Below are 13,049 nucleotides of genomic sequence, written 5' to 3'. Positions count from 1 at the left end.
AATCTATTTATTTTTTGATTATATATATATATATATATATATATATATATATACCACAATTATTAAGGTTATGGTGGGTAAAAAAAGTGACAAAATCCCTCCACAGTAAAGCATAAAGCAACTGTAAATATTACTGTATGCTCATTTGCATGTCTTAGACAGGTCTGCAACCCTGTCTTTCCCCATTATCGCCCAGAATACAGCACTTCCACTGCAGCAACGGATTCTGGGAAATTACATGCAAATGAGCACTCAGCGCCACCTTTTGTCTCAAGCTCGTATTACACAAGCAAATCCTCAAGCCAATGCATGCTGTTTTAAACACAGCTTTTAGACAGGATGGGATGAGATGCTTGTGTAATACGAGCTTGAGACAAAAGGTGGCACTGAGTGCTCATTTGCATGTCATTTCCCAGAATCCCTTGCTGCAGTGGAAGTGCTGTATGCTGGGCGATAATGGGGAAAGACAGGGTTGCAGACCTGTCTAAGACATGTAAATGAGCATACAGTAATATTTACAGTTGCTTTATGTTTTACTGTGGAGGGTTTTTGTCACTTTTTTTACCCACCATAACCTTAATAATTGTGGTGAATACCTAGTCTAGTCTCAAACCAGCTTAGCCATTACAACCAACCTCACACTGATGATACCCATCAAGGTTGAAACATGTCTGTGAGTGGGTTTAATGGCTTTGTATCTCATCCCAGCCTCTGTCTAAAAGCTGTGTTTAAAACAGCATGCATTGGCTTGAGGATTTGCTTGTGTAATACGAGCTTGAGACAAAAGGTGGCACTGAGTGCTCATTTGCATGTCATTTCCCAGAATCCCTTGCTGCAGTGGAAGTGCTGTATGCTGGGCGATAATGGGGAAAGACAGGGTTGCAGACCTGTCTAAGACATGCAAATGAGCACACAGTAATATTTACAGTTGCTATATATATATATTATATATTTTTTTTTATATATATATATATATATATATATATATATATATATATATATATATATATAATCACAGACTATAAATGCTGTACTTGTTCAGCTCTAGTTGGCAAACTCTATCTAACTTTAAACATTCCAAAGCTACAATTACTAGGGCAGGGTATTTATTCAATCACAATAGCAGTCATGTAATGGGACCTAATACAAACGGCAACTTGTACAGAGCATAGTTTTTGTGACTAGCTACACGGATTTGCCCCTTTAACAATATCAGAGCAATGTAAAGTAGGCTTGGGCTGCATATTGATCCTTTGCATGTTCCATGGTGCATACTTATCCATAATGTCGAACTTTTTGTAACCATTTTAGTTTCTAAACATTAAAAACCTTTCCGCACCGCTGCTATATTTACACTACGCAAACACTTTAAGCTTAACATTTCTCTAATGTAATTAGTGTAAGGAAGTGTAGAGAAGGTAAATGCAGAGCCATATCCTTTGTTTTATAACAAACACACGGTTTGCGGTTTTTAAAGGCGCAATCCGCCCTAACGTAAATTTGTATTTGTAAGGATTGGAACCAGAGGTCCTTCAAAGCGGCACCTTTCTTTTCAGCTCTTGTGACGCCCTGGTTCCCAAGATAATTACCAGTGACGTTACCAGTATTTACGTGCTGGTTTTTTCCCCCTTTTGGCCTGAGCTTTAGCAGCCATTTATTTAAACCCAGTAACTTCACAGGTAAGCTCCCCGGGAACTGGGGGGGGGGGGGGGTCATCTGACCTGAAAATAGCTGCATTTGATGCCAGTGAAGGCCTTGGTTCCCACCCTATTTAAAAAAAAAAAAAAAAATTTAAGTAGTAGGGACTAGAGCAAGGCAAATCTGCCCCAATACATTTCCGTTTTTTTGCTAATGTTACCCTCAAAATCTGTTTTGCCGTGTAAAATCTGCAAGTGGATTTGGGTGGTTTCAATCCGCATGGATTCATCCAAATCCGCCATTGGATACAATCCGTGGACTGGTTGTAGAATCTAATCTGCAGATTTGGATTCTACAAATGTGTCCACGGGTTGCGTAATTCGCAGAGCGTACTGGTAACAATGATTTTTAAAATCCGCAAAACGCGAATCGCCTTTTTTGAAATTGATATGCTGAAATCCACGGACCAAAGGAACAGTCTGATCCACAGCGTATCCAAATTTGCCCCAAAAATTCACCCATCTCTAGTAGGGACTGCTCCTTTTAATATACCCATTATTTTATACATGGGGATTTTTCTCTTTTCATGCTGTAGATGACGGATAGGGATTTGACCACCTTCAAATTGGATGTTATATTCAACATGTGTGGCCGAACTGTACCATTAAATGCAGCAGAGAAAAATTTAAATAATAATGAGGTGCTTTCTTTACACACCCATCTGAATTTCCCAGTGTTACCACCACAAGTCCTGCCACATGCAGGACCACAAGCTACCACCACAAGTCAGTTTGTGGCATGTATGTCTTTATTTATATAGTGCAATTAATGTACATAGCGCTTCACAGTAGTAATACACGTGACAATCATATAAACAACAAATAATACAAATAACAGATCATGGGAATAAGTGCTTCAGACATAAATGTAACATTGTGGAAGAAGCGTCCCTGCTCCAAAGAGCTTACAATCTAATTGGTAGGAAGAATGTACAGAGACAGTAGGAGGGCATTCTGGTAAGTGCGTCTGCAGGGGACGAAGCTTTATGTATCATGTATAGTATTAACCACGGTGTTACTCATATGCTTCTTTAAGCAAGTGGGTCTTACAGGTGGATTGAGAGGGTGCTAGTTGGGTATTGAGGGGAGGGGCATTCCAGAGGTGTGGGGAAGTCAGTGAGAAAGGTTTAAGGTGGGAGAGGGCTTTAGATATGAAGGGGTAGAGAGAAAGCATCCTTCAGCAGAACACAAGAGTCGGGATGGTGCATAGTGAGAAATTAGGGCTGAGATGTAACAAGGGGCAGAAGAGTGTAACGCTTTAAAAGTGAGGAGGAGAATTGAGTGCGAGATGCGCGATTTGGAGCTCTGTTTTTGCCATGTTAAGTTTAAATCGACGGAGGGCCATCCAGAATGATATAGCAGAGAGACCTTCAGAAACTTTGGTCTGCACAGCAGGTGTAAGGTCAGGGTTGAAAAGTAAATTTGTGTGTCGTCGGCATAGAGGTGATATTTAAACCCAAGAGATGTGATTAGGTCACCTAGAGAAAGTGTGTACAGAGAAAAGAGGAGGAGTCCCAGATCAGAGCCCTGGGGTACCCCCACAAAGATCGATAGATGAGTAGGTGTTCGCAAAAGAGACACTGAAAGTACGATGGGAGAGGTAGGGTGAGATCCAGGATAGAGCTTTGTTCCGAATACCAAGAGTATGGAGAGTGTGAAGCAGAAGTGGGTGGTCCACAGTGTCAAGTGGTGCAGCGAGGTAGAGTAATATGAGCAGAGTGTAATGACCTCTGTCTTTGGCAGCATGGAGATAATTAGTTATTTTAGTGAGGGCTGTTTCAGTCGAGTGCGCAGTGTGAAAGCCATATTCTAGAGGGTCTAGGAGAAAATAGGTGTTGAGACAATGTAGCAAACGAGAGAATACAAGATGTTCAAGGAGTTTAGAGGCAAACAGCAAGAGGGAGACAGGTCGATAGTTAGAAAGACAGGTAGGGTCAAGCTTTCTGTTTTTGAGTAATGGTATAAGTAGAGGAAGGAGTTAAAAATCTGTAAGTGTAGGGATTATAGTAGGAGCAAGAGGTTTAGGAGATGGGAGGGAATGGGGTCAAGAGGGCAAGTGGTAGAGGGAGAAGAGATCAGCAGTGACACATCCTCCTCTGAGACAGCGGAAAAAGAGTCAAGGAAGGCAGGAGATTTAGGAAGCGGTGTAGGATGGGATGAGGAAACAAAGGGGATGTTCTGACGTTTTGATTACACCTTTTCCTTAAAATAGTCAGCAAAGTCCTGAGGTGAGATGGCGGAAGAAGAAGAGGCAGCTGAGGGTGATCTGAGTAGAGTCAAAGACAGAGAAGAGTCGGCGTGGGTTAGACTTGTGTGTGTTGATTAGCAAAGAAAAGTAGGTTTGTTTCGCCTGAGAGAGGGCAGAGTTGAAACAGGACAGCATAAATTTGTAGTGAAGGAAGTTTGAGTGTGAGAGATTTCCTCCAGAGGCGTTCAGAGGAACGAATGGAGGAACGCAGCATGCGCGTGTCTGAATTTAGCCAGGGTCGGGAGTTAGAAGGGCGAGGACGGCAGTGTGAAAGCGGGGCATGTATATCAAGAGAGGAGGGTAAGGCAGAATTGTAGTTCCTGGCCAGGTTGTTATTGCCTGGAGCAGAACTGAGAGGAGAGGGAGAAGCGTAAAGTGGAATCAAATGCTGGTAAGCTAATAGAGTGCAGGTTTCTGCAGATACGAGTAGATGGAGATGGGAAGAAGTGAGAGAGAGGAGATGAGGTGATGGTCAGAGAGAGGAAAGGGGGAATGGAGAAATCGGAGAGAAAAGTTTAGCGAAAACCAGGTCTAGGTAGTGGCCATCCTTGTGGGTGCTGGCTGCAGTCCACTGTTGAAGGCCAAAAGAAGAGGTTAGAGAAAGAACGTGGGAAGCCCAAAAGAGAGAGGGGTCATCAATGTGGCAGTTGAAGTCCCCAAGGAGAAGAACGGGAGTCTGAGGAGAGAAAGAAAGAGAGCCAGGATTCAAAGTGAGAGAGAAAGACAGAAGGGGGTGAGTAGAGGTAGGTGGGCGATAGATGACCGCCACATGGACAGGGAGAGGAGAGAAAAGCTGGACAGTGTGAGCCTCAAAGGAGGGAAAAGCAAGAGAGGGAGGAATAGGAAGGGTTCTGTAATGGCAGAGAGAGGAGAGGAGCCCCACGCCTCCACCCGTGCCATCAGGGCACGGAGTGTGGGAGAAAGAAAGGCCACCATAAGAGAGTCATGCACAGAGAGGAACTTGTTAGAAGGCGAGTGAGCATTTCAAAGGGCAAAGGAGAAAGGGAGGGAGGGTGGCAGGGGATGGGTATGAGGTTGGAGGGGTTGACACCAGATGGAGTAAAAATTGCATTTGGCAGGCAAGGACGAGAGCTTGTAGAAATAATAAGGCAGGGACCAGGATTGGGAGAGATTGTCACCGGAAGCAAGGAGGAGAAGAATGGATAGAAAGAGAATGTGTGAGGATGATTTGTAGGGGTGTGTTTTAGTGCAGGGGATATAGCTGTATAGTGTCAAAGGGCGCAGGTAAGAAAGTAGTTCATATGAACTGAGGAGAGATGGAGATTTATGAATAGAGTTAGAGACAGAATGAAGCTGGTAGAAGGGAGTGCATAATTTGAAAAGTGAGGGTGTAGCAAATATAAATAGTAAAGGTGGCATCAGCAATAGTAAAGTGCTGAAATGTGCAGTCTGGGATAGATAATATCCTCCTTTCCAGCGTAGATCAAATCCAGGAATCGGGGCCAGAAGGTGTTGTCCATTTGTTTACTCCTTTTGAACTCCCTTTTAAACTCCACTTGCTTGCTACTTAAAATGTGCTACTTGAGCATGGGCTGCATACTGAAGCTTGGCTTCCATATATCAGTCATGGGTGCTGATGATAAAAACCCATCAGGTTAGTGACAAACTACAGTAATTATTAGCAGATTGGTAACCAATCTGCAATTAGTCACAATCACTGAAGATGGTTCCTAACCTGAAACAGATCTTTCTTATTTTTATTTCCCCTGTCCATCTTCTATCCACCATCTTTTTCTATCTTCTATTCACTCCATCTTCATGTCACTTTTATCATTCCCGCTAGCTATTTATTTTCCTCTGTATCGATCCCCAAGCTCTTTTTTGCTCCTGCTCTTCCCTGCTCTCTGACTTTCTCCTGTTTTTGTGTGGCAGGAGGAGCATGGAGGTGAGCTGGACAATGCAGATGACAAAGAAGGGGCAGATATCCAGGATGTGAAAAGCCGGCCAGATGAATATTACTGAATTGACATCTAAACTTGCATCCAGCTTAGGCATCAGAAGATGTGCACAGAACAAAAAGAGACCTAGAGGAGGCGGCCGGCCTTCTAATAGGAGTATAGCACATCATCAAATGGACTGCTCCAATAAGACTTGCAAGACACTGCAGAAAGAGAAACATGCTCATAAAAACTGGATCCTGTTTCTGCGTACATCGTACATGTGTTCAGCCTTTCTTTATAGTTAAGCAGGATTGAAGCCAGTGCTCTGAGACTCATTTTTACTATGCTAATTCCTGCTATTGTGGTTTTTATTTTTATGTCTGTAAAGGAAGATGTATATTTTTCATTACTGTGCAATTAACCCTGTTCTGTTTGACCCCTGCCCTGCTTTAGGGAGGTCTGGAACAGTGATTAAACTCTTGCCCTGCTGCAGGAGTCAGAAACTCCAAAGTTAACCCCTTGTAAAGGCTCATCTGCTGTAAATGTAAGGGGGTGTATTTGCGTTCCCTTTATTATTCACCAATACACAACATTTTTTCTACCATTAGTGTTTTTATTACTGGGGTTTAGGATACTGAGCCATTATAAGTTCAACATTATGATTTGCTAAAGGAAAAAACCAAGACGCTCTCTCTGATGAAAAATAAGATTGGAAATTAATGGCCAATACTACCATATGAGAGGACCCTTGCATACACCCAAATGTTGGTGCCGTGTAGTAGAGTACAACTCCTGCGGCTCAACCCACCAGGATCTGTCCTGGATACTCATGAAAGTGTGTGTATAGAAGAAAGTAAGGGGAGTGCAGAATCCGGTGAAACATCAATATTCAATCAATAAAACAGTGGTGAATGTATATTCACAAATTGTGAGAAATAAACAGAGATATACAAAGATGCTGGTAGGGCAACAGTGAATAGGGAAAGGTCGTGGTAATAAATAGTATTAGTAATACTTAAACGGCCATGTGTAAGCATAGGAATCGTATAGGGTTTCTTTGCGGTGTTCCTTTAACTGCTGTGTCCTCAGTTCCCTGGGATCTACAGCTGGTGTCCTCAGTTTGTGAAGAGTTTGTCCCTCCAGTATCGTGGGAAGTCCCACAGTGCCAAGCAGCATACACAAAGAGATTTGTATTTTAAAAGCAAATAGATTTACTGTATATAAGTAATAAAGAACTCACATAAATAACTTTGTCTGGTGGTGACAGCAATTCCCAGGATCACCACGATACAGCCGAGTCCCCACTACCATGTCCGGCGTTCACTGCTGGAACGCAGCTTCTCCTAAAAGCTACATTGGTCGTCAGGCGTCAAAAATCCACACAGATTAGAGCAACGCGTTTCGCAGAATCCTCTGCTTCCTCAGGCTCAATGATTCTGCGTGTAGCCTTTCTTGGGGTTTAAATACCCCATGATGATTGCGGATACGGTTCAGTTGTGAAAAACACATTTTCTACAGATGATGCTCTGCTAATGTTCAAAGCGCATTTTAGTGCAGGAATCTTTGTTCCATTTACAGATATAATCCCAAGGTACACACTGCAGTGTCCATACATGTAACAACAAATCTCATAATGGTGATTTATTGTATTTCTTTTTAACCGATCCAGGGCCATTATCAATATCGCTCAGAAGTGAAACTCATACAGTAGCTGTATACTAGCAAGGTAAACTCATATCTAACCACCAAAATTCATCCACAAACAGCAGTGGTTAGATGAGGGCACACATCCAGCACCCAGGTTCTTATACATCACTATTTAAGGGTTGCCTGATTTTAAGGTTGGATTAGGATTAACGACCTAACTCCGTTTTAGTCGTGCATCTATATATAGTACAGAAATTAAAATAGTCATTTTATAAACATTTCACTTAAAATCAATTGATTTGGAAATATGTAAACTCATGGCATCATTCATTCCCTATGGTATAATAACAACTGATGAACAGAAAATTAAAAAAATGTAAAAGATCGAAACGCAAAAAAAACTTTTTTTTTTTTTTAAAATTCTATAAAACTTTAGAATGCCAGACATACCAGTTCGGCATACCATATAGCCTTGGTCCCCTGTTTGTCCCCTTACCTTTCCATAGGCAGTGGAGGCTGAGGAGAGTGTGGGGGGTGCGCAGAAGTAAGCGCAAGCGGCGCCATTAGGAGTATAGCACAGCAGGGGAACTATAAGTCCCAGCAGCCTCAGGGGCTGCAGACCACATGTTGCCAGGCAACCAATAGGGCTGAGAGATGCATGGCAGTTAGAGTTCTGATATTTAAGGGGACTGACAGTTGGAGCCAGAACAGAGAAAGGGAAGGTAGGGTCTGGGTGTCAGTGGCATCCAGACTAGGCCAGATTAACCCTTTAGATCCAAGATAGGCCCCACTCACCTAATCAGATTGTGGCTGCTACAGGGAAACCCCTAGCTAGGGACATTTCCCCTGCAGCTGTATACAGTTAGTGTATAGTGCCATTTGAAGAACCCGCACAGTGATTTGTGGACTGTGGCAGGACCACCACCGCACTATCAAAGGTGACACCCTCCTACCAGAGTTCACCCCACGCAGAGGTGGAGGCTTCGCTGACATTGACGTCGCTGGATCAGTGGATCCCTTTTGCTTTTCGGCCAGACCCGGGTGCTGGAGCACCTGGGCAGGTACCTCACAACATGCACCAACTATAACACTTTCAGTTACTGTGGGTAGCGCTGTCTCATATATTGGGTGGGTTGGCTCTTGTGGACATGAGAGGTTGGGTGCCCAGGGGCTCCTCAGTACTTTGGTGAAATCTCATCGGGTGGACACTACGGTTGGAGGGCACGGTGGGGCTATAGCCGTGTGAGACCTATATTGTATGTGGGTTAATGATATATCTAGTTGTACCTGTGTTAAGTAAACTGTTATTAAATACAAGTGTGTGATCTTATTGCATTGGGTCCTGTGAGGGGGTTTCCCGGCGCTGTCAGGATCCCTCACAGGTGTCCCCAGATGGATCAGGTGCATCTCGGCTCCCAGTAGCGGAGGTTCAGGCCTCCTGTGAGCCACAGGTAAGGCTCCACACACTCAGTAGCCGCCACATTTCCCATCGGGTGGGGGAAACAGCGCCACATTTTGAGGCGCTGCTGAGATCTCAGACCTGGGGTGCCCAATCTAATTTCAAAAGCGGTCAGACCAAATTAGAGACCATGTCTCTACCATCCCGCCAGAGCATCCATGAGTGGGCCCTATGATGCCACACATCGCCCCGCCACGGGGTCACCATTAGTCAAGTCCCAGTATCCCTGTCCAGTTTGCAAACCGCACAGAGACAGATACCAGGGTTTGCAAAAGAACGTATTGTGGGTGCTAAATGGGACACAGATGTCCAGTGAAGTACGCTCCTGATTGATTGTCACTGTAATATTTCAGTGGACAATGTACCACAGTTCCTGAAGCCACACCCGGTAGAAGTCCACTTATCTACCCTAGACGGAGCATCAGAACAGAATCTGCTAGAGCTGCTTCAAGCGTAGAGGAGTGTCAGGCAGCCGCAGACATCTCTTCCCCAGGGAGCCCTAACCAGTGAAGCTGCCAGCCGACGGTCCGGACACAGTCAAGACAGTGCCCACGGGTCAGGGGAAGCTCAGCTATTCGTGGAAGCTCTGCAACAACTGACGGAGAAAATAGGTCAGTTGGCTCCAGCGCAACCCTACCACAAGTTGAAGGCCTTTTCCAGGATATAACCCACACCCGTCGGGGGAAGAGGGAATCGTAGTTTGGAAGGAACATGCACGCCAGGTAGTGGAGGAATGGACGTGCACCGACACGGTTAAGAGACAGCGGGTCATGGAATGCCTGAGACCCCAGCCTCTACGACGATGGTGAGCATGCACAGGGATCAGAATGGGGACTGGAGGATGATGAGAGTGTGCTCTGGGCCAAATACTATGCCCTTTGCCAGAAAGAAAGTGAGGAGCTGTCAGCGTTCCTCCACCATATACAATTGGTGTTGTGGCCGCTACTCACCCACAAACTCATCCCCGCCTCCGGGGTGGATGAATTCCGCCATAAGCAGTTTCTGCGACGGTCAAGCCCGAACGACCATATAGCCAACATGCTTTGGTGTGGCCTCATGCAAGGGAGTCCAACTATGTTCACAGAACTCTTGAATCAAGTTAAGGTACACAAGGCGCACGCTCGACTGCTCTCTCTTTAGAAGTCTAAAGACCACCGCAAGGAAGAATCAAAAGGGGCATCTGCCCCAAAGCCCAAGAAGGTAGAAGGCACCGAAGATGACCCTCCTCCCAAACCACATGCCGCCGCTTCCAGGGCTCCAAAGAGAGGATTGCCTACCTACAGAACCGAAGTGAGCCAGAACGATGTCGTCTGCTACAACTGTGGCCAGAAGGGTCACTTCTCTCAGAACTGTCCTGAGCCCAGAAAAGCCCGAACATCCAATCCCAAGGTCATGACCTACACCGTGCAACCTGCAGCAACATCTTCCACGTCCTCACAGAGCACACCAGCACCAAGACCCATCGGACACTTAGTCGCGTGGGGCCGGCAGCAATCATAAGCGTCCTCGTGGACGGCATATATTCATCGGCTTTGCTGGACACCAGGTCCCAAGTGACCATTGTGTACCATCCTTTCTACGACAAACATCTTAAACGCCTGCCCTTACAGTCGGTGGACAAGATGAAGTTGTGGGGACTCAGCAGTGAGGACTACCCCATCGACGGCGTGGTGAAGGTTCGGCTGGAAATACCACAGCTGAACACTGGCAAGACTCACACCATGGATGTTGAGGCTCTGATATGCCCCGAGCCCACCCAAGCTCCCCGATCATATTGGGAACCAACGCCGATGTGGTGTGGGCGGTGATCCAAGAGTACCTGCAAAAGGCTGGCGAACTAACCCGGTCTGCCCTACAAATTCACCCGGTACTAAGGGAAGAGTGCTGCAAAATATCGGCACATGATGAATATGGGGACCTGTTCAATCATACCCAAGGATTGACCGAGATTCACCCAGGGGGAGTGAAGATCAGTGTGCTGCTATCCGGGCAGATACGAGGCCGATCATCTTTTCTCTCTAGAGAGTACAGCAAAGGAAGACGCCAACCGCGGCTACAAGCTTGTTCCCGAAGTACGAGAATCAAGTCCTCACTACCGGGGAAGATCAAGGTGTTTATCCAAAACAACTCTCCTTACATCATGCCCATCAACCAAGGACAACAGTTGGGTAGGATATACCACGTTACCCCCGTCGAGACGATGGCCACTCAAGTGAACACTGCTGCAGTGCAAAATCAACAAGATGTGCTGGCATTCGACTTTGGGGAATCAACCCTGTCCATCGAGTGGAGGGATCGGCTAACTGCCAAATTGAAAGAACGCCGGGACGTGTTCTCCACCAGCGAAATGGATGTGGAATGTAGCAGAAATGCCCAGCACACCATCCGGCTAAGTGATACCACGCCCTTCCGGGAGTGTTCCTGCCGCATCGCTCCCAGAGATGTGGCGGACATGAGTACATATATATTTAGGCACTGTACCGTGTATAAGTTTCACTGGATGTGCACTGAGCTCTGTCTGTGTTTCATGTTCTGTCTCTGGTTTTAAATATATATTGCCATGCTCAGTAGCACTCCTCTGTGACACTTATATGCTTATATATATGTTGTGGTTATTTTGGGGGTTCAATATGAGCTTGTAGGTGTCCTGTATGTTTTGGAATTAATATCACCCTAGACAAAATCATCGCCTGGAAAGATCTGGTGCAGTACCAAATACGGGATCCCGTGGCTGGAGCTATCCGTCAGGCTATCCAGCAAAAAAAGCCCTCTCTGTTGAAACGTACTCCCAGTGACACAGTCGCCATACTAATGAGGGAAATTGCTGCAGTGGGAGCACTGTATGCTAGGGGATAATGGTTTAAAGGCAGGGTTGCAGACCTGTCTAAGACATGTGAATGTGCTCACAAGTGATATTCTTAATTGTCTATATGCTAATGGTGGAGGTTTTTTGTTGCCTTTTTCTCCCACCATAACTTAAAATGTAATGGTAAACCTACCCAGCCTAGAAATATTGCAAAGCAAGTATAAACCAACCTCAATGCATTTGCTTAAATGGACTCCATGTGTATGGATATTCCAGGCAAAAGGTGACACATTGTGTGCTCATTTGCATGTCCTTTCCCAGAATCCCTTGCTGCAGTGGGAACACTGTATGCTTGCTGATAATGGTTTAAAGCAGGGGTGGGGAACGTCCGGCCCGCGGGCCGTGTTAGGCCCGCGAAGTCATTTGGTCCGGCCCCCGGGAAACAAGCCTGCAAGAAAGGTTTTAAAAAAAAAAATTTTTAAACTCCCCCTTTCCTGATTGGCTGCCCGTGCTGTCACTCTGCCAAATTTTTTTTTGGCCAGCCTCTTCCCTCAGCACTGCCCCCCTCCCTTCTCTCCTCCAGTAATGCCGGCTCCGCCCCTCTGTCCCTCCCTTTAGGTTCCGCGGGCCTGCCAGTCTCTCAGCTGCACTGGCTACCTATGCAGCTCCAGCAGCCCATCCATGAGCCCCAGGTAACCCACATGCCCCTTTATATCCCCTCCCAAGCACCTTACCCACCCCAAGGGGGGAGAGGCCTTATTTTTGTGTGTTTGCAGAGGTGGGCTTATTGTGTGTGACTGTCTCTGTCTTGGTGTGTGACTGTCTCTGTCTCTGTGTGTCACTGTCTCTGTGTGTCACTGTCTCTGTCTCTGTGTGTCACTGTCTCTGTCTCTGTGTGTCACTGTCTCTGTCTCTGTGTGTCACTGTCTCTGTCTCTGTGTGTCACTGTCTCTGTCTCTGTGTGTCACTGTCTCTGTGTGTCTGTCTGGCACTGTCTCTGTGTGTCTGTCTGGCACTGTCTCTGTGTGTCTGTCTGGCACTGTCTCTGTGTGTGACTGTCTCTGTTTCTGTGTGTGTGTGTTTGTGTGTGACTGTGTGTGTGTGTGTGTGTGTGTGTCACTGTCTCTGTCTCTGTGTGTCACTGTCTCTGTCTCTGTGTGTCACTGTCACTGGCTCTGTGTGTCACTGTCACTGTCTCTGTGTGTCACTGTCACTGTCTCTGTGTGTCTGTCTGGCACTGTGTGTGTGTGTGTGTGTGTGTGTGTGTGTGTGTGTGTGTGTGTGACTGTCT

General features: G+C 45.8%; 1 protein-coding gene across 3 annotated transcripts in view; it reads left to right on the top strand.

The window, feature by feature from the left end:
* Positions 1 to 13,049, top strand: part of SSU72 (SSU72 homolog, RNA polymerase II CTD phosphatase) — a 195,741-nt gene that overhangs the window by 67,521 nt on the left and 115,171 nt on the right. For all 3 annotated transcript variants that reach the window (XM_075604803.1, XM_075604802.1, XM_075604804.1), the window contains one exon: positions 5,839 to 8,431. In XM_075604803.1, coding sequence (XP_075460918.1) covers positions 5,839 to 5,928 — 90 coding nt within the window. In that variant the 3' untranslated portion in view covers positions 5,929 to 8,431. The remainder of the gene's footprint in view (positions 1 to 5,838; positions 8,432 to 13,049) is intronic.

This window comes from Ascaphus truei, chromosome 6 (assembly GCF_040206685.1).
Source record: "Ascaphus truei isolate aAscTru1 chromosome 6, aAscTru1.hap1, whole genome shotgun sequence".
In the NCBI taxonomy this organism is placed as follows: Eukaryota; Metazoa; Chordata; class Amphibia; order Anura; family Ascaphidae; genus Ascaphus; species Ascaphus truei.
Note: the sequence above shows the minus strand (reverse complement) of the source record. Positions and strands in the feature narration are given on the sequence as shown.